General features: G+C 40.6%; 2 protein-coding genes across 3 annotated transcripts; one reads left to right on the forward strand and one right to left on the reverse strand.

The window, feature by feature from the left end:
- Positions 1 to 6553, forward strand: ddx49 (DEAD (Asp-Glu-Ala-Asp) box polypeptide 49). Its single transcript, XM_042515255.1, has 13 exons — positions 1 to 239; positions 701 to 824; positions 1609 to 1694; positions 1849 to 1970; positions 2619 to 2806; positions 3497 to 3637; positions 4138 to 4213; positions 4524 to 4600; positions 4785 to 4882; positions 5021 to 5095; positions 5395 to 5483; positions 5775 to 5846; positions 6270 to 6553. The coding sequence occupies exons 1-13, from the start codon at positions 125 to 127 to the stop codon at positions 6444 to 6446; spliced, it is 1440 nt and encodes a 479-aa protein (XP_042371189.1). The 5' UTR covers positions 1 to 124; the 3' UTR covers positions 6447 to 6553.
- Positions 6554 to 25572, reverse strand: LOC121965067 (regulator of nonsense transcripts 1). 2 transcript variants are annotated; one of them, XM_042515244.1, is made up of 24 exons: positions 25194 to 25572; positions 24663 to 24805; positions 23129 to 23218; positions 22398 to 22565; positions 21680 to 21860; positions 21354 to 21515; positions 20932 to 21016; positions 20550 to 20648; positions 19482 to 19590; positions 18728 to 18887; positions 18360 to 18478; positions 18067 to 18231; positions 17672 to 17786; positions 15894 to 16037; positions 14622 to 14835; positions 14394 to 14511; positions 13287 to 13443; positions 12973 to 13115; positions 12401 to 12575; positions 12162 to 12243; positions 11836 to 12000; positions 10685 to 10905; positions 10142 to 10264; positions 6554 to 9465 (listed from the first exon to the last, which is right to left on the reverse strand). In XM_042515244.1, exons 1-23 carry the CDS (start codon positions 25362 to 25364, stop codon positions 10145 to 10147), a joined length of 3306 nt encoding a protein of 1101 aa, XP_042371178.1. In that variant the 5' UTR covers positions 25365 to 25572; the 3' UTR covers positions 6554 to 9465; positions 10142 to 10144. The 2 variants fall into 2 exon arrangements, with proteins under 2 accessions (XP_042371178.1, XP_042371172.1); XM_042515238.1 differs by having other exon boundaries at positions 20929 to 21016.
- Between the last annotated feature and the right edge of the window lie 380 nt (positions 25573 to 25952).

The raw sequence follows: 25952 nt of genomic DNA on the forward strand, positions 1-25952 counted from the left end.
CATACAGCGACCATCGATGTCACACACGAGGATGTTTTACTCCACGTTAAAGTAGTGTATTAGTTGTTATTTTTTCTAAAAAAAATCACAGAGCTACTAATTTAGAGAACACAATAGATCAGAGATGTCTGACTTTTCATCGCTGGGTCTCTCGGACTGGCTGGTTAAACAGTGTAAACAGCTGGGCATCAACAAACCCACTCCTGTCCAGGAGAACTGCATGCCAGCTATACTGGAAGGTAAGACAACCTTAAAAACATTTCACCAGGCTATCTACCTGTCATGTAAATATCCTATTGACTATATTCAGCGGCCGAAAATCAGGCACGACAAGTAATGCAGATGTCCATTGAAAAATCTACGAATTTAATGGTCAGTGCTCATCGGGCAGGTTAACACCCGGAGAAAGATCTAAATCAGCAAACATCTCTCTCTCAAAATGAACATCAATGGTTATCATCCCATAAAATGTCTGAATTTACCAGAAAAAAAATTCTAGATCAATAAAATGAAGCTGTGATCTCCAAGTTGTGTGCTCGTAGATAAACAAATATGTAGCAAATCGTGTCTTTTCTTTGTGAAGTTTTGAATTGGCACCACGATGAGGAAAGTATTATAATGCTTTAAGAGAAATCCCTTTTAAGTCAGTTATCCAGAATTTAGAGCAGGTGAATGAAGGTATTTTGTGTTTTCCTCTCAGGTCGGGACTGTTTGGGCTGTGCTAAGACAGGAAGTGGGAAAACAGCCGCTTTTGTGTTGCCAGTGGTGCAGAAACTGTCAGAGGACCCATATGGCATCTTCTGCTTGGTGCTCACCCCTACAAGGTCTGTGGAGTCAGAGAGAAAGCTGGAAGACTTTGACATAAAAAAAAAAACATTTTAGAAATACAACAAATACGAAATACTCGTTTACATGTTTAGAAATCACCTATTATTTTATGTAAGATGTCATTTTAGTTGATTATTGGATGGTTCTCCCTGTTTGTTACTGGTCATGTCAGATTGTGTCACTTCCACATATGCAAAGACGTGAAGAGTAAATGTTTTAGTAATGAGTGTCAGTCCTTCAAAATAAAACCACAATGGCCACCTAGTCTCAAACTAACTATTCTTAATATTTAGGTCCTTAGCATGCCAGATTCAGGCATCAGATCCTAAATGATGTTTCTGAGATATAAAGAGAAAGAAATGTTAAGTCTAATTCCAAATCACCAAATGCACATTTAGGATTTATGTTGATACCTTCAAGTTACAGCAAACTTAATTTATAATTGCTTTTTTTCCCTTCATATTTTTGTGTAGGAGGTTAGATAACAGATAACATTTCTAAGAGTTTAGGGTACAAAAACTCTCTACGCTTTGTATTCACTATTTTGAGTTTTTTGTATCTTTTAAAGTTTATCAGTCAGGATTTCACCACAGACACTTATGATTTTGGGTAAAGAGGACAAACACAATTCAAAACATTAAAAAAAAAAAAAAGTGTTTCTGTCCGATCTACAATTCACGTTGCATTGATACTGAATCAAAGATTTAAAAAAAAGCATGACAGCAAGAAATTTGTTCCCATATTTCCAGCTGATGATGTTATGTGTGTGATATCATGCAGGGAGCTGGCCTATCAGATTGCAGAGCAGTTTCGGGTCCTGGGGAAGCCGCTGGGTCTGAAAGACTGCATCATCGTCGGTGGAATGGGTAATCCTTTATTATGAGAGTCTGTTGGAGGTTTAAAGCCCCGGTGTTGCATTGCTGCTGCACAGACTTCAGCATAACTCTGCTGCCAGTTACTGTTAGCGTCTGTCTGAGCCTCTGCTCTGTGCTGATGTCGTCGCTGCTGTGTTACTGACAGACATGGTGAGCCAGGCCCTGGAGCTGTCCAACCAACCACATGTAGTCGTAGCGACGCCTGGCCGGCTAGCTGATCACATCCGCAGCTCCAGCACCTTCAGCATGAGCAAGATCCAGTTTCTGGTGAGTTCAGGAAAGACAACAAACTGAAACCTGAACAAGTTTCAACACCTTGTGTCTGCTACAGCTCTCATATACTCAGATACTTTAGACCAGGAAAGAAATACACGAATAAGCAGTTAAATTGTAGCAGTCATTTATGTCAAAAATATATCCATGTGTGCAACACAATGCTTCATTTTTCTTTTACACTTAGAGACTGAGCTTATTATTTTTTATACCATGTAGAGCTTCACATTATCATCTTTTATGTCTTTTAAACAGCCAGTTTACATAACATTGCTCAGCTGGCAGGGATTGTGCAGGTCCTTCAATATCTGTAGAATCTTGAAAAATAATACCAGGTGTATGCTGGATGTTAAAAAGTTTTAAATCATCTAAGATCAAATTGTATAAATATTAAATAGTCTCAGTTTTGTATTTGTGATGTATGACTTGCCACAAACATTTTCATCTAATTTCATTTACTCATCTTTTAATTTCCTTTTACAAAATTAGTCGAGATGTTCTGTTCATTTCTGATGTTTCTTTCAACCCACCTCTAAACCTAATGTTTGTACTTGTGTTTACCTGTTGGCAAAATGTGGATTAAACTCTCTCTAATTACCAAATACCCACATAAAACATACCTCCGCTCTGTTTGTTTGGAAGATTATGGACGAGGCGGACCGGCTGTTGGAGCAGGGCTGCACTGACTTCACCAAAGACCTGGAGACGATCCTGGGGATTTTACCTGCTAAACGGCAGACGTTGCTATTCAGCGCCACGCTCACTGACACTCTGCACGAGCTGAAGAGCATCGCCATGAACAAACCTTTCTTCTGGGAGAGCACGTCAGAGTGAGTAACCTGCTGTCATTTTAAGGCTGTTTATAGAGACATTTAGCAAATCCACAGTCAGGGAGAAGACAGAGACATTACGGTTGTAATTATGATCTGTTTCAAACTTTGTTTGCAGAGCTGTATTTGTAGATATTGATGAACTACTTATTTCAGGTCCTTTCATTTAAAAAAATGTAAAGAACACTCAGGGCCACAGTTGCGAAAGCTTCTACGCCTCATTTCAGATGCATTCTGTGGGAGAAATGTTGCGTGTTATTTCTAAAACCGGAGCACCGGCCTAGAAGATCAGTTTCATCTGATCTGAGGTGCAACTAATCACTGAAGCACAAATGCCTTTGGATGTAAGGCAGAGTTGTGCAAATAATGGGAGTTAAGTGTGGTTGAATGAGCATGCTGTTGGATTTACTAATGCTCACTGTTTGATTCAGATGTGCAGAAAAGCAGCTACAAACTCATGCAAGTGTGGAACAGAAAGTATAACACCAGTGACAGCCGACTTAAAGTGGATGCAGAATAATAATTCCACTGGTTCTCTGCAGCTTAATATGAAGCATTCTGATTTGTTTATTACACTCACGTTCAAATCCAGGATTGCTGTTGTGTACAATATCTGATCTCTGTGGCAACAGAAAATCTCTCTCTTTGTCTATTGGGAAAAGTGAAATATCACATCATTGTCTTTACCAGGACCCGAACAGTGGAAGAGCTGGATCAGAGGTACGTCCTCACTCCAGAGAAGGTGAAGGACGCCTACCTCGTCCACCTGATCCAGAAGTTTACTGACGAGCACGACGACTGGTCCATCATTATCTTCACCAACACATGCAAGTAAGAAGCCAACAATGATTAAATGCAATATAGAGCGTACACACACAGTCTTAATGCCAGTGTGGTGTGGGGTTCTCCAAAGGAAACTTTGTTGTCTTTTTGAAACTTGAAATGTTGCCAGTTTGATGTTAATTCAACTTCATGGTGATTTTTGAGGATGTAGTTTTGGTGAATTGGGTTGTGATTTGTAGCGTCATACTTCATTCTTTATAGCATGCATTTTTGTCTTTTTTATTAAAAAGGTGAATACAGGGTTAAAAAAAGTACTATCCATCAGCCAAATAGTGGTAACATATGCAAGTGGCTGCTAGATTTGCTTCACTCAACAGTCGAAAATGAATGGTAATCTATTGAGAGGCGGGTAAAATTTAAAAATTCACCAAGAATTTGGCTGCTGGTCAAAAAGGTTAAATGTACACTGTAAATGTTATTGTTGATTTGATGTGGTTCACATGAAGGTAATAGCATGATGTGTTTTTCGTACTGTAATTCTTTATCAGGAACTGCCAAATCCTCACCATGATGCTGCAGAAATTTAACTTTCCTACCATCTCCCTGCACTCCATGATGAAACAGGTGGGACTTTTTTTTTTTTTTTACAGCTGAATTGAGTCCATCAGAATCTGTTGTACTGCTCAGTTTGGTTTGCACATAAAAAGAGTTGCAATGCTTTGTTTGAGAAAAAGGCGAGAATCTTTCTTTCCTCCAACATGATGATGTGTCCCTTATCGCCCATCCTCAGAGCTCCTCAACAAGCTCACAGGCTTTAATTCGTCTTGCTAAAGTCGCTGTACTCATGTAGAAACCGTCAGTGTGCAGGATTAAAGCAGATTAAAGCAGGTGAGTGGGGCCTGCAGAATGAACGCTTGCTCTCTATCTCCACCAGAAACAACGATTTGCAAACCTCGCCAAGTTCAAGGCCAGCGTCTTCAAAATCCTGATTGCGACAGACGTAGCTGCCAGGTAAGAGGCTCTGCTGAGCCGCTGTGTGACTCAGGGACGGGGTTGGTCTTAATTTTTATACCTTTAAAAGTTTAACATCCGTTAAGTCATCCTCAAGTTGTCACATAGTTTCAGACTCAGACTGGGCTGTGGACAGTCTGAAATCATCTTGTTTTCATGTCGTTCCGGTTCTCTCTGATGGCAGGGGTTTGGATATTCCGACTGTCCAGGTCGTCATCAACCACAACACCCCTGGCCTTCCCAAGATCTACATCCACAGAGTCGGACGAACAGCAAGAGCGGGTAACCTCCGACAGCTTCCTAGTACATTTTTAACTGTAGTTTTTCAGTGAAAGATCAAAAGCACCGTCATCGTGTCCCCATGTTATCATCACACGTCTAAATGCCGCTCGTACGTGATGAGGTTCTCTTCCTTTGCAGGGAGGAATGGAGTGTCCATCTCACTGGTGACGCAGTACGATATCCACCTGGTGCAATCCATCGAAGGACAGATTCGTAAGTTACTTGGTTATAAAGACTGAATTGTGAAACATAGGAAAAACCTTTTCCTTTGAGTGCGTTTTTGAAACTAAACCGCATCTTGACCTGCCAGCTCGTCTGTACTGGCGGCTGCAGCGTCAACATCTGTTCTGCTTTAAATGAAGCTGGTAGAAAATCCAGCATTCAGTCACACAGGATAGAAAACGGCCACATGGTCTGTGTTCGCCAGCTGGAAATACCAGATCTCAGTAGGTATTGTAAGCCTCTAGTATGTGTGAATGTGTGGTGTCTCAAACCGGTCTGCGTTTCTGTAGAGACGAAGCTGAAGGAATATCCTGTGGAGGAGAAAGAAGTCCTGAAGATCCTCACCCAGGTCAACGTGACCCGACGGGAGTGTGAAATAGTAGGAACACCTCTGTTCTTCATATCTGGTCACCTCTTCATTGTTGAATGTGTAATAGTTTGTGTTGATTTGATCTCTCATGTTTGGGAAAATATATATACATGATGGATTTGTCAGAACAGTACCTGAAAAACATTTTCCTTTCTTTCACTCAATGAACATACAAATCTAAAATTATGTTTATATTTTTTCAGATTGGACATTATTTGTTTAACATTTAGTTAAACAAATAATAGTTTCACTTAAATGACTTGTAATGTTTTGAGTGTACAATCTTTTTCTGCTTCGCAGAGACTCGAGTCTACAGACTTTGATGAGAAAAAGGAGATCAACAAGAGGAAACAGCTGATCTTGGAGGGGAAGGTAATTCATTTGCTTTTGTTTTGTTGCACAGTCGACACATTTTAGCAAATTCAAGTTGTTTTGATTGAACACTATCGAGTTCAGAATATTTTAAAGTTCCTATATTCTCCTGAAATTAAAAAAAAACCAACTAATGTAACTGGCAGTGTCAGCAAAGTTTGCAACACTGGCTCCAGACCTGTAAATCATCTGATTTCTTCAGTAACACAAGTAGAACATGAAGTAAAGTGAAATTAAATGGTAATTGAGTTAATCAGGCATTATTCCTGTAACTCAGGTTTAATTCCTCACTTTTAAGATGGACCCAATCTAACATCAGTCTTTAAAAGTGGCCAGTGTTGGAAAAATACTCAGTACAAACAAAAATTGCTTCTATTTTTAAAATTGACCTGTTATTGATTTGTGATCAAACTGCTGTTTCAGGATCCAGACCTGGAGGCCAAGAGGAAGGCAGAGCTGGAAAAGATCCGCAGCAACAAGAAAAAGTTCAAACAGAAAATCCAGGAGAGCATTCAGAGACAGAAACATGGACAGCTGAAAAAGAAACCGATGAAGAGAAAACAGATGAAAAAGAAAAAGGGAGCGCAGGCAACAGCTTGAAAACTGCTGTGACCCATGTATATACTTAAGTTTAATTATTGTACAATATCTGTAATATTTTCATGAGTATTAAATAAATTTGAAATAAATAAATAAATTTGAACTTATGCCGAGTTTCGTCCTGTCAGACCAACACAACTCAAATTGACAGCCTTTATTGATTCAGTTTAACAAGGAACCACCGTGTTGTGATGAAACTTCACTGCAAAGACGTCTCAAATAGGTATTTACATCACATTGAGCTCTCAATCTCCTGTTGACATAAAGAATCAAGGGTTTGAATGCAAATGTTTAACAACTAATTTACAACTGAAACACTTCTTCAATGATCACTGCACATGTTGAAATTCATTGTGGCTCAGAAGATGGAAAAACACCAAAGCAATAACATTACGGCAGCTGGTTCTTAAAGCTATAACATGTTAGGATTTCAGTGGAACGGGTTGATATGTGAAACTAATTCATTCATCAAAACGGAACTATTTCTAAGTCAACTAAACACGGCGACATTTACTTGCAACATGATTGTCACGTGTCCGCTGAAATGAGAAGCAGGTGAGAAACAAGACTGGGAGTACATTCTTACTGTGTTCAGAAAGCGTCGTTCCTGGAAGAGTTAAAAATCTACAATCCCTCAGACAGTCCGAGGAAAAGATACAAAATTAATGAAGAAAACAAACCACGTCCGCCTCATTCCTGTCGTCAGCAAGTTGCTACAAAAATGGATTTTAGTAAAACTACACAAAATGGCTAAATAACAACCAACTGAAACAAAACATGACACACAAAGCAGCGAATCCTCCGACAAAAGCAAAGTTTGGATCAACTCAAGGTTCAGGTTCACACAGTTCTCCAGGAAGAGGTTCAGGATCCACAGAAATCTCGAGCAGAACTCTACAAGGAATACATAATGCAGGCAAAACAGCTTTGCACAAATCAAAAGTCCACAGAAGGAAAAAGAAATTCTACCAGCCTTCATTTTTTTAATTTACTCCACAGAGAAGGAAGGTGGCTTTTTTCATCCGCCCATCCTTGAGAGAAACAACCCAGCTGCTAAACTCACAGACCTCATGTTTACCTGGCCTGATTTTGTTCTTAAAAAAATAAAAAGTCCTTTTCTGTGAGTTTCTTGAGCCCTCTGGTGTCTGAAAGGTTGTTTTTTTTTAATGCTGGTAGTTTGATTTTTAACTACATTCATGCTTGTGCTGCAGCTGTTTATTTGAAGGTGATTGGTTATAGGCACTGATTCAGGTTTCTCATTCACTTTTCATTATCTCCCCGCCATCATGTAGTCAGCACTGATGGCATTTCCACTGTGTGTAACTGGGATTTAGTTAAGTTTCAAAACATTTTTACCCACACAGGAACCAAAGATCTTTCAAATTATGCTGATTTTTAAATTATGGGGTAATGTCCAGACTCTACACACATTTCCTTTTTCTTAATAATAATTCTTAATTACTAACCCCCTGATTATCTTAAAATTTTTGTGGCTGGGCAATATGGCCATCAGCCTGGCTGTATTGCTCATCATGTGAACATAATTCACAAAATCAAAATGCTGTGTGAATTGACACTGGGTTTTCAACTACATCTTTATGTGTGGTCATCTTTTGGGACTCAACAGTCCTAAAGCCACATTTCCACTCAACATTTTCATCCCCAACAATGGCCTGACTTTGTTTTCCAGATGTGGAAACTCTCCTCAGCCACCTTCCTTTTCTACTCCTTACCTGTGGTGGATTGATTGCCACAACCGCCTGTGAGCCTCAACTACTATTATCCTTCTTTGCCCCTCTTGTTTGGTTTCTTTCACTTCAAACGGGGATCTGTGTGATGAGTGTATACAGTCCACAATCCCCTGAGGACTCAATGCAAAGCGTTCAAGCATTTGCCAATCTAAGCATACGCAGAGTGTTGTCCAAAAAGACATCTGGTCATGAAGCACAGCAGGACATCAACAACCCCTGCTTTCAAAAGAATAAAATAAGGAAAAAGCCTTCGCTGAAACATCAAGTGACATTGAGTTGAATGTTCAATGCTGGTCATGTTTGATAGTTTCAATGACTTTTTTGCAATTTTGTGCTCTGTGATAAGAAAGGTATTTCAGAGAAGAAAAAACTGTCCCATGATGGTCGCGATACCGGTGGGATTCGCGCGTCATGTCTTGAAAGAAGTCTGAAATCCCCGTGCCACTCCACCACTGACGTGTGGCCGAAACCACCCTGTTAAAGACCTCGTGAGTGAGCCAGTGGGTCTCAAGGCAAATGTAAGGTACTTCAATTCAAGGCTATTTATTCTCAAGCACAGAAACCGTGTTCTCATTTCCTCTCCGAGAGGGTGTGTCGACTGCTGCTTCCTTCAGAGGCTGCTGAGGTTTTTGGGTCCACTAGACGATTGTTGGTGTCACTCTCCTCCCATGATCAACCAAATTTAAGAGATGCAGGCTGAGAAATCAAACGCCTTTTAGCATGGGGATTTTGTGTTTCCTGTTCGATGGCTTTCTGCAATCATGCCCCTGGCAAGTTTGGAGAACAAGTTCTTCAAATTCAGCTGGAAAGCTTCGATCCCTGTCTGAAGATAAGATGCCGTTCCTTCCTCTCCTGGAGGCTGTGGGTTGAAGGGGTTGGCTGGGTATTTTTGTTGGGAGTTGAGCCTCATTTGGATTCCCATGGGAGACCGTAGAGATCTCTCCTCCGTTTCCCTCAGCAGCTCGACCACACGCTGCCATCTGCTCGACTTCCCTCCTTCACTTTGCACGGGCATCGGTCCCTCCATCTCGCTTGTTCACTCGGCCTCTCTTGCCATCTCCCTGCCCGTCTGTTCGTGCTCTCTTCTTCTACCCTCTTATTTCTCTCGCTGGTCATTTGTTTGGTTTCGCTATCCCGTAGCTTTCACTCAGTGGTGCTTCGGTTGTAGCAGAGGAAAACAGGTATCCATTTTATGTTTTTATTATTTCCCAGATTAAAAAGCTGATGAACTAAGCTCAGCTCAAGCCTAGCTCCCTTCTTCAAGTGACCTGCAAGATACAAAAAAAGGTTTTTAAACTTTTGTAACATGAAGATAATTTAAAAATATAACATTTCATCATTTGACCCAAAAGAGATGAGCAATACTTCCTCTAAGCAAAGACCTTAACCTGAGTCTCCAACTGAAGGAAATATTTTTGCCTCTGGTGTAACCAAAATAATGTTTTTAATGAGATCCAATTAACCAGTGCAGTACTAAATAGTTTTATTATCCACAACATTGCCCTGCTTAACGGAAGCAGTCACAAAATCACTGTCACGTTTATCAGAGACGATGGATTTCACATGAGCTGTAGGACAAACAGGCCTCACAAAGTGCAGATAAGATACACTAATCACACTTCAGTGACACCTGTGATCACAAACATGATCAGCAAATCAATTAATCAATCAATCAATCAATCGTCAGTAAATTTAGTTTCCAGCGAGCCGAGAGCAGCAAATTTCAATGTGTTAATGATCTAAAACTTGAAAAGACATATAAAACACATCAAAATGTTTCATAAGGTAGGCCTAAAATAAATACAATAACATTTGATTTGCATGATGGGAAATTATAAGTGACAAGATCACTATTATACAACTGGACACATTCTTCTCTGTCAGTAAACCCAAACCTTAAATGTGCTATACATTATCTACAAAGGCTTTGTTTTATGTACTTACACTCTAGTACTGTGACAGTCCAGTCACCCCACCATGCTGGTACGCACGTTCACCCTGGTAAGTCGAGTCCTGGGACAAAGCCACATCGATTTGGGACTTGAACTCATCGCCCAGGTAGCTGTCCTGGAGAACAGGAGAACAGAAACATCATTGAAGACATATCGCCAGCCTTTGTAAATGAGTGAGATCAATGCAGGGCTTCGAATTCTCTTCTAATGCAAACCAATTATAGTTTTCCTATTTTATTTTTTACTGGATTTGATCAATTAAAAAATGATCAAATCAAAAATTACAAACACATACAAGATACTCTCCCAAATGAGGTTGGAACTGTTAAGTATGTCCTATTATAGGTATATCATTTCAATATAAAGTAAATGAAAGCAGGTAATCATTTGTATTAGTAATAAGTATTTGTGTATTTTCTTTCAAGGTGAGAATTAATATATGAACTAAATGAGGAAAGTGGATTTGAGATATTCAAAATAGAATGTTGAACATCATTATGCAATAAACAATAAAAAAGTGACAGTGACGTGTTACCTGGGACAGCTCGGGCTGGGAGAGGCCAGGCTGGCTCATCTGAGACGGCTGACTCATGGAGATGTAGCCCTGTGTCAGCGGCCCCTGGGAGAAGGGCTGGGAGGCCCCGTCCTGGCTGGCCTGGCTGTTTGGTCCGTTACCCTGACTGGCACCCTGGTGTGCTGATCCACGGACCCTCTGTCGCCCGCCACGCCCAGGCTTACCCTTCATAGCTCCACGACCTTAATCAAAAAAGTATATCAGGATCAGAGCTCTGGGCCCAAAAAATGATATTCAGGACAGTCCTAATTGTTTGTGGACAATAAAGACAGAGTGTGACTGTCAGGGTTCATAGCACATACAGGGTTCCAACACATTTCAATGGACAAAATTTCAAAACTTTTCCATGACTGTTTGAGGATAACATTGGTTCACTTTGTCTGTGGCACTTGCTGGCCTGGTTATAGTACTTTTCTACACACGCAGCAGAGTCTCATTACCTTCAACAAATGCCGAAGAACTACTTCACATATGCATATAACCTTAGAGGAGAACACTTGTCCGGTGTCAGTCATGGAAAAGAGAACCGTGCCACTTTTCATTTTGTATCCAACAGCAAATAACTTGTTTGAGTTCATTTCTTGACACCGCATGTCGATGATGCTGAAAAAATGTATCGTGCTGCCACGTTGACGCATATTTAGAGCTACATTATGTCAACAGCTAACTTACAGAATTATTTGGAAGGTTATCTCCTTTAGATAACTGTAAGAATTATAGTACACAAAACAAAATTCCATAACTTTTCCAACCCTTTCAATGATTTTTACTTCTTCAATGATTTTTCAAGGCCTGGAAACTGACATTCTGAAATTCCATGACTTTTAGGTTTTCCATGACCGTTGGAACCCTGCACATAACATTACAGGAAGAAGTAACATTAGTCCAGACTGTAGTTTGACTTCAGTTGATTTAATAATAATCTGCTTTTCAAGCACGAGAAACTACTCTCAGGTGTCAATATTTGTCTCCATACCTTGATCAACCTGCATTATGGATAATTCTCCTGTAGCATGATTGGATTACCTTTTTACCTCTAAAAAACAGAACCAAAGTTTGTTCATTTTAGTTAACGTAATGCTTCATCTGACCATCTCAGTGCTGTACTGTACCTGCAGCAGGGCCATTGGTCTGACCCAGGTAACTGGGCGGAGGCACTGGTGGCATCACCAAGTTGAAGGGTATGGGAAGATTCATCGTGGCCATGTGACTGGGGCCTGTCCCAATCATCCCAATCTGGTCGTGAGTTTGAAAGTACATGTTGGACGGACGTCCAGCTGGAAGAGAGCACACAGAAAGAGACTCATGTCAGTCTCTTTTAATGAAGAAAACATGACCGGGAAAGTCTGGTTTTGCTGGATTGTAATGAAGCCTATTGTTTCAAAAGTTTGATTATCTTGAGTCAAACCATAAGATACTACATATGTAAAACAAATACCGGTATTGCTGCGGTCGTAGGCGGAGCCAGGGATAAGGGCTTCACGGGCATCATACATTGCAGTGCTCATAAAACGGCCCCCCTGGAAAACAACAGATTGCAATTTTGTTCAGTCACATAATTCGTAGATTCAGAGCTGCAAGTAACAATTAATTTCACTAGTAAAAAAAGTCCTTGTTAATTTTTTGTGACCCCTGGTAAATGTCTTGTTTTGTCATAGGATGGGTGCACAGACTCACAGGGTTGATGGTGTTGACCAGTTTTCGGGGCTTGCTGAACTGCATGAGGCTCTCCCTCAGGTTGTTGAGCGGCCCCTCCACGAGGACTTTCTGCTCCTTGTAGTTGTTCAGCAGGTTGTTCCACAGCGGCTGCTTAGAGAGGGCTTTGGGGTTTCCAACGATGATCACGCCATACCTTTAATCACAACACACACACACACACACACACACACACACACAGTCTTGTTTTGAATTGCACTTTGTGTAGAATCTGTTATGATAATAAAGGCTTTTAAATTATCTTGAATTGTGTGTTGCAATACAAGTGGTATTATTATTCCTACAATCCATATAGCTACGTACAATTAATAGTATATAGAACAGTACACAGTTGAGATTATTTAAGTGGTTACTGTGTTTGTTCAGATTGCAACAAATCACCATAAAAACTTGAAAATATGAAGTCTATCTGTCAGTATTACCCGATTTGCTCCATTCATAATTAGCAGCTACAGGGAAATCTAAATAGCGCATCATACACTAATGTGCTGGCTGTGTGCTGTGCCATAATTATCCACTGTGAAGGTTTTTACTTGGCTCTTGTCAGTGCCACGTTGAGACGACGTGGGTCATTCAGGAAGCCGATGCCCTGGTGCTCATTGGCACGAACACAAGACAGGATGATGAAGTCCTTCTCTCTGCCCTGGAAGGCGTCCACGCTGGCGATTTCCACTTGCTATAATGGGACAGGACAAGAGGAGGATGAGAGGAAGACTGCACAGTAAAAACAGAGGAACAGATTTTGTCAAGCACCACAGAACAACCTCACTAATGATAATTTAAGTTTACAATCTATGCAAATTTCAGTGCAGTATTTTCAGCTCAGGAAAATACAAAGGATTGGTACCTGATAGAGTTTGGTGTGCAGGGAGCCGCTGAACTGCATGTACTGCACCAGGTAGGAGCGCTGACCCTCGTACGGGGTGATGATGCCGATCTGGTCGGGTTTGGCTCCAGCCTTCAGCAGCCTGGTGGTGATCTTCTCCACGTTGGCAGCCTCCGTCCTTAAAAACACTGGCATCAGTGAAATACTGTTCTGCTCGTCCTTGGCAAATGACATCTGAGGTTAACGGTAGCAGACTAATGGCAGTTTAAAAATGCACATCATACTTATGGTGCCTCAACTTTGTCCACGCCGCGAATGAGAATCAGGATTATTTCACCTGTTAAAACTGCAAATAAGTCAGCACAAATTTAGGAGAGAAGTTGACACACACTCTAAAGTTTAGCCCTCTTCAACTAGGTCAGTTTATGAAAATAACTTAATTATTTGTGATCCTGATTTCAAGGAAATCTCTTTGCAGTGTTGTGTGGCGGTGAGCCTCACATTCCTGTTGATCATGACTTAAAGGAGAGGGCTTTCTTCACCTATTTCAGCCTGTCATACTGGTTTTGATGTGAAGGCTGGAGGAGAGCACCACCTACTGTCTGGCTTCAAGTAACCCTTCTCTAACTACTATTTAATGAACAACTTACAGCCTGTGGTAAATGCGCAAAGTAACAATTCAGCAAAGGAAGACTTGCACACAGAACAACAAAGGATTCAGACTGAACTATGGATTTCAAATATGTCCATTTCACATGTTGCAGGGCTATACAGACAGTGATGAAATGTGCAAATGTTCATAGAGTGCAAAAAGTGTAGAAGTTTTCGGTCCATGTGGGACTTTCCTCAGTGCAGACTGAGGCATGCATACTGGTTCATCATACATATAGGTCACTCTTGCACTTTATATGCTCTTTGCACATTTTTTTCACTGTATGCATAGCCCTGCAACACATACGATAGAGAGAGCCTGAATCTATTTTTGTTCTGTGTGAGTCTTTCCTTTCTAAATTGACATTTTTCTGACTTCCGCACCAGAAAAGAAGACAAACATAGCACAGTTTTTAAAGGCGCAGCTCATCACATGCCTACCATTTAAATGTTCAAAGTAAACAAAGAAAATGTTACCTGTTAAGGTAGGAGGTTCCAGAACTGGCAATCTCCTCCTGACCCTGAGTCACGTAGAAGAACATAGGTTTGTCCGGCTGCGGCCACTGGAAGTCAAACCCTTTCTTGATGCGGTCAGCTGCGGAGAAGATAAAGGTTCATTCTATTTTTACCTGCTAATGTACCAGCCACAGAAACAATTAATTTGCCCCTCCATCCAACCAGATAATGAAGTGCTGAATCTCAAACCTGCAGTGACGCCGTTCTGCAGGGAGCCCTCATAGAAGATGTTGGAGGGGAAGGCACTGAGAGCCGGGTGCATGCGGTACTGGACCTGCAGGCGGATTGGCCGGATCCCCAGAACCACCAAGCGCTCAAACAGGGACTGGGACAGACCTGCTTTGGCTGCTTTCTTACACATCACCACAGGACCCAGCTGGCAGTGGTCACCCACCAGAATGAGCTGGGAGGAGGAAGATGAGCCACAAGAGTGTGACAATTGGGTTAATATAACAATATACAATTATATATGATGTATATAACAGCAATGAAAGAACTGTTTATTACTGGTTGTTAAGGACAAATCATGTTGCTTAACTCTGCATATTTAATTCATATTCAACTCATGGTGTCTACATATATCAGAGACCTAAATTTAACAATTTTGAAGACCTTTTCAAGATAATTTTTAACCATATTTTCAACTTTTTGACAAATGATTTCCTTATTCAAGCACTGCAGGTAAGTAGGGCTGGATCCAACTACTTTTTTCATTGTCAATAAATGTTTTGCTTATTTTTTTTGACTAATTGACTAATTGTTTGGTCTATAAAATGTCATAAAATAGTGAAAAATGTCAACCAGTTTTCCCCAAAGCCCAAGATAACATCCTCAAATGTCTAGTTTTGCCCACAACCCAACAATATTCAGTTTTTGTCATAGAGAAGTAAAGAAACTAGAACATATTCACAATTAAACTGGAATCAAATAATTTAGACTTTTTAAAAAAACATTACCCAAAAAACTAAACTTACTATCAAATTAGTAAATGGTAAGTAAGTAATATATGTGGTCCAATGCAGAGGTGGGTTAGGTAGGAAAATGGTTAAAAGAGTAAGTTAGGTTAAAAAAAATGTAAGTAAGTCCTAATAAATTCAAATTCAATAATATTTAATGGCTTTTAAGGCCCAACATTTTTTAAAAAAGTGAATTTAAGACATATTCAGACCTGCAGACACCCTGTTCACTTGACATAATGTTTAAAAATGATAGTAAATGCTGACAGTAGTAGTTACAGATTTTCCTATGATGTGTCTCTCTATGTTCTGCTGTTCCTTTAATGTTATTTCAATTTTTTTTTATCCACTCACTGTTGTAAAAAATTATGGCAAATAAATTTAGAAAATAAAATGTGAGAAGCTGCAGGGTCATATTAGTGCTGGGCAGCTCTGTTTTACTACATTTATCAATCCGTAGGAGTAGCGATTAGTTGTTTTTTTAGCTGTGTGGGTGTATGTTTACCTGCTTGGCTCCAAGCACCACGGGCACCATACACTCTGGCTCAGTGGCCTGGGTGCTCTCATCAATCAGGATGGAACGGAACTGCATCTTGGCCAGGCGAGGGTCTCCAGCCCCGACACAGGTACAACAGATAACGTCAGCATTCTGGAAAATGACGAAGATTATTTATAATCCTCAAACAAAGGAGGGAGCCAGGATACAGTGGTGAAACACAAAAGGTGTTCTACTGTGGCAATGAGGAATAGTTATCATCCTGTCAGGTGGTTTTGTTTCTATACTGAGATTTTTAACACAGGCCTTTGCTATTTTTTTTTGGGATGAGGACAAGGCCTAAAGAAAACAAAAACATGATTAGCAACAGGCTTCCTGAGGGCTATTGCATAAAACCTAGATAGTGGATTAAGCCAGGATTTTCCAGGTATCCAGGCTGAATTTAGCTGTGACTTTGTTGCATGAAAGCAGAGGCACATACATTACCACAGAGATTTATTCTGTGCAGCTAGCCTGCGCAAATAAATATGTTTTATAATATTTCCATGGTCTTATGGCCCATGTTTTTAATTCATTTTTTTAGCCTGCATTAAAATAGACTTCCACGCATAATTCAGTAAAGTAGACCAACTGTTATCATTTTTCAAGGTACAAGGTAACTGTCATTTCTCTTGAACTACGTTTAAGAAAAATGAAATTTTAAGGTGATCCTAAATCCTGCTACATCTTTTGGTATCAAAGTTTTATTGTAGAGTTAAAGGTAACATGCACACCATGAGGGAGATTTATGCTATATACGTATATATTGGAAGGTTAATAATTGCGATTGCTGAAATGGCTAATGAAGCTGCACAGGTGGTTTCAATAAAGTCTGTAATGAGACGCCCATGAGTGCGGTGGATAAAAGCGTCTGCTAAATACTTGTTACCTTTATAAGTTTATGTAATTTGTCTTCATAGTATATTTCATTAATTATTCATTTCCACTGCTAACTTTAAAGGCAAAGTGCTTAACTGATTTGTAAATATAACAAGTATCTCCTTGCGTCCTAATTAAGATGTGTCAGTGCAGCTACAGTTAAAGGTAACGAGTAATGAATAGAAGTTTTAATCTAAAGACACAAAGATCTTATTAAAGGAGACTCATTCCCAAGACCCGTGGAAAAAAAGTCTGATTATTTGTTCACTATACCATACTTTCCATTTGGGCTTATGAAGCATTCCTGTATTACTCTCACTACTTACGCATTAAGTCAGTTTGCTACTGTCTGTCAAGCATTTTCTGTTTGATTATAGCGTCCGTATTTCCTTTTTTTGCACATTATATGCCTAATCTGCTCTAACATTTCCACGAGAAGCTGCTGCTCACTTGCTGAAAACTCCACTGCACTGATCAACATGTGGTCTTTTCATGAAAGCCGTGAACGTGCATTATCCAGAAAACTTGCACCTGGCTTGACAAAGTCGCATCTTCTCATCCTGGCTGGGCAAACATGCAACGGATTAAGCCAGGAGTCACTGATAAGACTAGGTCAAGCCTCTCTTTTTCTGTTATCCTGGATTTCTAAATTCTATTTTTGTGCAATACTCCCGTTTAACTCACAAAAGTCAGTATGGAGATGGTCACAACACGTGTATACAGAATAATGCACTCGTAACAAGTTTGTAATTGCTTGGCAGAAACTACTTGTTGCATTAGTAGTGCCTGAAAAGCTGTAGAGGGCCTGTTTGTAAGCAGAGTTTCAACCTTGAGCTACTTAGGTTTAACACTTTGAGGCTCCTCCTCACCATGAGCAGCTCCCTCTCGGCTGTGCGCTTCAAAGCCCTGTAGCGTTTCTCATCTGCAGACGACAGCTCGCCCGTCTCATCCTTCAGCTGCTGAAGTTTCTGAAGCTCCGGCATACTAGAAAATCAAATTAATATCAAGGTGACTACAGAGAGCACACACACTGGAGTTACACTAACTACACTTCCCATAACTTCGGGCGATGTAAACAAAAAGAAAAATGCTGTCATAAAATCAGTTAGTCTGCTACAGGCTACAACTTGAATTCCATTTTTCTTCACAATTTGAAAACTTCTGATTTAGGGACTGATATATAGGCATTAAGTGTTTGTACAAAGCACATATTATGTATCAATAACTTCTGAAACCAGAATCGATTTTCCTACATGCCACCAACCTGTCCATGTTGCTGATCTGGTTATGCAGAGCCAAGAAGGACACTGGTGACTCGATGGCCTCTCGGCTCTTGGCACAAAGCCTGACGACCTTCAGTCCGGTCTTGTCAATCTTCTCAGTCAACTGATCCACAGCAATGTTACTGGGAGCACACACCAGAACCGGTCTGCAAACGCACACATACACCATAGACAGTTAGGACAGGAACAGCTATGTGAAATACAGTTGGTCGAATAACAAATCTTATAGGATGCCAGGATTCTTTCAGTATGTAACTATAAAACTCTGTTTTACCCATTGCCTTGTCGGGACAGGTGGTAGACAATAGTGGCAGAGGTGACAGTCTTCCCAGTGCCAGGAGGACCCTGGATCAGACTGAGGGGTCTCTGCAGCACTGTCTTCACAGCATACACCTAACATACCACCACCAACAACAACAAACAAAAAGAAAAAGAAAAGGAGATTCAGCCTAGGTGAACTGTTGCAAATACAAACAAAAACATTTCTTTTAACGTCGACTCTGTGAAAGAATGTACTCCACTTGCACTCTACTACACCAATTTGCATGATGAATCAAAGTCAACGAGACATCTCAACTCATACTTTTCCTGTCGTCATGTAACAGAGGAATCACAGGGATTCAGTGTTTTGTGAGGTCTGACCTGTGAGTGATTGAGGTCAGGCAGGCCTTGGGCAGTGAAGCGCTTTGGCAGCTGGCACTTGATGGTGACATCCTCGACCTCATGGCCCAGCAGTTTGTGGTAAATGTAGCCCGACACGGAAGTCTCGTCCACCGCAAATGTCTTTAGGGCGCTCTGCATCCTGCAGCAACACAGATTTGAGTCATTATCACTGATTGTATTGTGGTGTTTTGCCACACCTAGGGTCAACAGATACCAGGAGATGGAGCCAGAGCAGGGACCAACAGCCCTGTAGACACCGATGCCAGCTGGGGATTGTAGTGGCTATTCAGTACACAGTCACGGGGAGAACCAGCTGAAGTTCATCTCCAATCAACACAACATAGGCTGAAAGCCTCCTCTTCAAGCCTCAATCAAGAGAGAGGAGGGCAAGAGGACATGCTAAAGGCTCTCTCTCAAATGCCAACAGTGGATGCCTTCAATGCAGCTTGAGTTTTCTTGTTTTCTTGACCTCACAGTGTGACTTCCCTGCTAGGTAAACTGAGGTGCCAAGGCCAGAGAGAGTGAATTACCCCAGACCAGGCAGAATTTCTGTTTTTGCACCCAGATTTACACAAAAGTATCTTCTGTTAACAATGCAAACAATTTAGTTCTGTTTATTGAAGGTGAAAACTACAATAACAATGCAATGTGCACTGATACTGTGAATTACATGCAGTAACATTAAATGTTTTCTACAACATTAGGGATTAGAAGCTACAAAATTTCAGCCTACCTGTCAAAGGATGTGGACTTCCACACAAAGTCCACCTGGAAATTGTGGGGGATTTCCACAGGTGCTCCAACACTGCTCCGCAACTCAATGGCAATTTCATCCCCATAGTCTTAAAACATAAATGTTAAGGAAGTAAACATGCTGTGACCAAACGCACCTTGTAAACCCGCCATCCCTGTCCATCAGGCCAGACAAGATACCACTGTAATGAAGAGATTCCTATCTTTCTTATACCAGTATTGCTTCTTTACTTAAAATATTTAGGAAATACATCACATTACATAATGACTTTCCCCAAGTTATCATTTGGAGAAAAAGGCCTTCAAAGTTTACATTGCACTGGCATCAAAGACACACAACAGGGCACAATGGTCCTCTAAACTGGGAGTACATGCTGCTCTATGGTGGCTGAGTGAAAAATACACGTAAAAGCTCAGCAACATTTTTAAAAACAAGCATACCCAACAAAACGGTGCAGGAAAATAAATAATTATGTCATAATTACTGCAGTCAGTTTGATGAACAAAGTTAGTATACAGTTAATGGATATCACGTGACAATGTTTTTACAACTTAGATTCATTTCACATGGAAAACAATTTGGATTCTTGTGAGTGGTGGACCCTTATGGACTAGATAAATATAAATAATCAAGAATGTATATTCGGACTCAAGGACCGCTTCAGAGGTATGGAGTTGGATCTTTTTCCTGTCTCTCTTGTTTATGTTATCATGCTGCTAAATCTGAGTGAATTCTTATTTGGTGCTTATGGTCTCCATACATTAAGGAGAACAATTAACGATGTGTAGCATGTCCATACTGACAAAAGTTTAGACATTTACATTATTTTTTGATGCATGATGCTATGTTGCTTAGAAGTAACTTCATAGGTTGCCAGTGGGGTTGTTTAATGATGCAAACCTGGTCCTTCCTCCCTGGTAAATAACAGCCTACTGGTTAAGACTATATACTGCCATCAGTGATAAGTGTCTGTGTAATGAGCCAGACTCAAAGACACTGTTGTACAATGGATGATAGATATGCAACTGCTAACAGTGTAAAGGATACTGTCGGGGACTTTGATGACATGGCCGATGCCTTTCCACAGCGGAGCCAGGTCTCCCTTGTACCTCAAGCAGATCTCGTCACCTTGCATCAGCCGCATATCTGTTATTGATATGATGACATACATTAGTTAGACACAACCTCTTTGCTCAAAATAACTCGCTTTTAAACTAAGATCGATGGGCTATGATCAAATGATACAGTACCGTGCACAGACAAAAAACAAAACAAAACAAAAGACAGAACAAAACCAAGCACACATGCCACCAAAAGATGCAGGGTTGGGTAAGGTTGCGTGCAATTCTCAGGACTGATGGGGGATGGGGAGGGGCTCTATCTGAACCACAGAACCACTGGGAGAAAGTCAAGCTCAGAGAATTACCACCTGAATCCGTCTTGGGTAGTGTGAAATAGGCAATCCGCTTTTTGTTCAGCCCCAGGTCCCACCTGACTGTAATATTGTCTTGGGTCTGCAAAAGGGAAAGAAAAACTAAATAAATATAAAGTCAATTAATAATAATGAGGTCAAAGGCATAAAGTTACAGCACCTTGGCATTATTCCTGTAACCCTGAAGACAAAATAGAGTTTAATCAACATGCTTCGCACAGAAAAATACATCTTTATGTGGTCCGCATCACAGCTGAAAGAGGGAAAGATCCTCGTGGTGTGCTTCACTTTTTAAGACGTCCGGTGTGATCACAGCATAGGAATAAAATCCTAAATGTACACTTGAGACTATATGATGGGTTTATAAACAAGTTCTTATGTTAGAGTTAGTTTGCTACCTAGAAGGGAAGTTCAGGTACCTGGGACTCCTTAAGCTTCTTGTCGTAGTCAGCCTCCAGTTTGACCAAAGGGCCAAAGATGTTTTGGTACTGGTAGGCGTCCTCATAGCGCAGCAGCACATGCTGGGGCTCCTCGTCCACTCCAGGTTTCTCCAGGTCCTCCAGGGTGGCAGTGGGGTTGTCCTGAGATGAAACGAAGTCAAAACAACCTTCAGTTCAAAGTATATCACACACTCAAACTGCAGCTGTCAGTTACAAACCTTTAGAATGTGCTTGCAACAACAACACAACATTTCTCTGAAAGTGTAACCCTGGAGGAGAAGCCTCCCAGCCTGTCAGCTATATACCTTCCAGAGCTCCTCCAACTTGTTGATCTGCTGGGCGGTGATCTGACGGGCTCGAAGCTGCTCCTGCTCTGACGGGATCTTCACCAGCCAGGACAGAAAGCAGCGGTCCTGGATCAGCGGCTGCCACTGTGAACTGTCCCAGTTGATGTCCTTCAAGCTACTCTGGCTGGCACAAGGCTGCCTGCATGGAGATACAAGATTCATACAGAGAGACACTTAACTTATGTGTGGTGTTTTTACAGTTAAAAAATACCTTTTTTAATAAGTGACTTTATAAGATGCGCATTGGTTGGATTCTAGTTTTTTGTCATATTATAAACGCATTTACACTTTTTATGTTTAGTTACATGTTGGTCAATTTGTGATGTACCACCTAATTGTAATTTACATAATGTACCCTACAACTGTGCTGGGGGTTTATGATTAAGTAAAACTCGGTTTTTATTCATTATTTTGACATGAAACTTTGATTGTCTATCACTGTTAAAGGATTTTTTTTTATCTTGTCATAAACTTTTATCAGCTGGTTACTCTCAAATCTGGCTGACTATTTATGCATTTCAGGGACTCTGCATCGGTTTCCTTTGCTGCAGGATGGAAGGCAAGTTATTAATATATTAAGTCGTACGGCCTGAAACATGAACAAATCTCTTGACAACTTCCTGTTTAAAAGCAAGTATTTGCATACTGGACAAGGCAGTCACCTGCCAGTACTCACCTGCAGAGTAGCACCACCACAGAATCAGCCTTGGCAGGGATGAAGCCCAGGAGGAAGACGTTGCGACAGCCGCAGTTGTAACACTCCAGCACTGTCTCACCAAGCGGCCCATCTTTATGCAGCGTCACCTCTTTGCATTTTGCTCTCACCAAGTGGTTCACAATGTGACTGGAAGTCAGAGAGTGGGAATCAAACAACTATGAAAATTATCAGAAACACTTTGATCTCAGTGACGTTCGTCCTGGTGGCATTGCTCCAGAAATCTACTCATGGTTTGCATTAAAACATATATTGAACCTCAGTACAAAATCAAGACAGACAAAATCATTCACTACTCAATTACGAAAAATATACTTTATAAATCGTCCAATGGTTTATCCCCAAATACATTGCTTGTTAATGTCCCAAAGCTGATACATAAAACTGGACCTACACTGTTTCCTACCAGTGCAACTGCAATGAAAATTTATAAAGAATCAACATCAAACACACAAAAACCAGTCTGTGTGGCAAAAGTCTGCCTGAATGTGATAACTGACTAAGTTCAGTGACAGCCATATTGTAAAAATGTAATAGTCCACAATAATTGTGGTATTTTCTTTTTATTATTATTATTATTATTATTTTAGCTAATGTAAGTGGGATCTTTACATGTTTTGGTCTACATCAGCAGATTCATATTCTGGTGCTTTTATTTGGGGCAACAAAGTAAACATGAGTAGACTACATACCTGCCAGATGTGTTGCCACGTCCATTACAGAACCACTTCTTGCTCGTATTGCAGTACACCACACAAGCTGGATCGTGGATACCACAGTAACTGAAAAATAACAATACATCAAGACAGCATCTTAATTACTGCAGTATTTATTTAGCCAAAATACTACATGAATACAGGACCATGTCTAAGCAAAAGCAAGGCCATGCCAAACTGACCACAGGCTGAATTACAAAATACGGACACACATAATTTTAAATGTAAGAGGAGATGGCATATTGTATCAGACATGTAATATTTGTTTTAAAATAATTCAACAGTAATTGTGTTTTCACATTCAATTTCTTGGAGTTATGCTCTCTCCTTACATATAGAGCTCCAACACACTCCTAGTGAAAGTTCTATTTGTGTCAGTGTCAAACTAGTTTTTCTTGTTTAACAACTTAAAATTAAAAATAAGTGTGTGTGTTATCTTTATACAGGGTACACACATTTTATGGTCAGAATTTTAAAACTTTTCCATGAGTTCTCAAGGACCCATAATTTCTTGCCACACCTGCATAGTGTTTTTCAAACATATCAGATTCAACTCCATTCAGACATAATTTCAGCAGGCTGGCAGACATTGAAACAAGGAACACAGGGAGTAAATGAAAAAAATGTGCATGATGGTTAACAAAAAGTTGTTGTACAGACATATAGTAGAGCGATATTACGTCTTCAGCGCCAGAAAACAAATTTGCTATATGTTACATTACGTGGAAGAGATTACTGTACTACTACTCATTGCACACAACAAATTTTCATGACGTTTCCAAAACTTTGAGTGATTTATACTAATTCCAAGACTTTTACAGGCCTGGATAATATGATTGTGAAATTCTATGAAGTTTCCAGGTTGTCCATGATCATGGGAATCCTGTTCATAATTAGTTTTAAATACTCCTGACCTGGAACTGTCCATCCAAACCAACTATCCCAAAGTCAATCAAATTTTTAACAATAATAATATATTTACCCTTCACTTTCCAATACCTTACACTGCAAATTTCTCAATAGCTGTTAATCAAGCAAAAACCATTTCCCAGATGTATGCATATTATTGTATTTTTTTTTTGTGTATCATTTTATGTATGCATACAGGAGTGTAAACTATGAAAGTTGTGAATCATTTTCTGTTAAGTAGAACAAAATGAGCACGGTGTTGTACCTTCAATAATGATCTGAAACCTGACATTGCAGCGGGATGGTGTGTTGTGTGTCATTTCTGATAATGTGCAAGTCTGGCATAGTAAGATTTGTAAACTTGTGCAGTATGCTGTGCTTATGAGAAAAGTTGTAACTGTTAGATAGGATCTTGAACACTGATTGAATTCTCTATTCCCTAAGTGTGGCATTTAAGATCAACTACAACAACAATAAACACTATAAATACAATAATGCGTATCATCCAGAAAACAACAACAACTCTGATGGACTGCAATCACTTCCTCAGCTATCTACAGTAATCTGACATCCTGACATGATGTGGCTGCTGTCAGAGTACCTGCATGCGTGCACAGGCAGGTCTTTGGTGTAGTACGTGTCTTCTTCATCCTCCTCAAAGTTGAGCTCTGCCAACAGCTGGCTGGCTTTGGCCACGGAGTCATCCACCCCACCGTTGTGTAGACCCTCATCGGGACCGTTTACCTGTAGAACAACACAAGATTTACCAAACAAACTGAATGCTAACGATTAACAGCTAGCGGCTAGGAGACACGGCGCGGAAAATACAGTTAATTTAAAGTTAATGACACACTGTCAGTGCTGTTAACTATTCTCTTTGGTCATTAAAGTTACACATGTGTATCCGGTTTGCTGCTAACAGTTCAAAACAAACATGTCAAGACACCTAACGATACTTTAGGAGTTTAGTTAACGTGCTACCTTGCAGCGAGCTAACGGTTACAGCTAGCTAACATGAAGCAACAGTAACAGCGGGCTAGCATGCAACGCTGTGAGCTAACCTAGCTAACTGCTGCTAACGTCAGTAAACCGCGCTTTATTGTGTCTTCCTGTTAAAATGAAAGCCTCAGACCTGGCTGTCCAGCTGGCTCTGAGTCTGCCCTTGAGTTTGCGTCTGGCTGGGAAGGGTGAAGTCGGTAAAGTCATACTCGGAGCCCTGGGTGTCTGCTCCGAGCAACTCCGCTTCCTCGGTGTCTAGGAAGGTGAGGGTCTGGGAGCTCGGCCCGTACGCCTCCACACTCATCTCGACTCTCAACTTTCGCTTAACTGAGCGGTTTCCGGTGTTCGTCTAAAGGTAAACAAAGTCCTCACAGTGTTTGTTTATCGAAATCTGGTTCAGAGGCCGAAGCTCAGAGTCTGGATTTGAACCCAAACAAAAATGGAACCGATCAGAACCTGGAAAGCTCCAGCAGGTCCGACAGCGGCGGTGACGAACTCCCTGCGCCGCTCAACGTGTGACGTCCACACTGTAGAGGATCATCAGAGCAGAGGGAGCTCTCACTCTGATCTTATTTCCGGGTATCAAAACACAACAGTGGACCTCTGCAGGGCGAATCGGGAATTACCAGTGGTGGAGGAACATTTACCTATTCACTGTAGCCTATTAAGTACAATTTTGAGGCACCTGTACTTTGCTGGAGTATTTTTGTTATTCTACTACTCTGTAATTCTACTGCCCAACATTTGTGGAAGCAAATATTGTAGCCTTCTTTTAGACTTGCATGATGGACCTACATTTGTGAAGAGCTTTTCTAGTTGTTTGTTTTCACACAAGGAGTCATATCCATCCACACCATAGACTGTATATAAAGACTGACAGCATGAAAGTTCC

This window comes from Plectropomus leopardus, chromosome 3 (assembly GCF_008729295.1).
Source record: "Plectropomus leopardus isolate mb chromosome 3, YSFRI_Pleo_2.0, whole genome shotgun sequence".
Lineage (NCBI taxonomy): Eukaryota > Metazoa > Chordata > Actinopteri > Perciformes > Serranidae > Plectropomus > Plectropomus leopardus.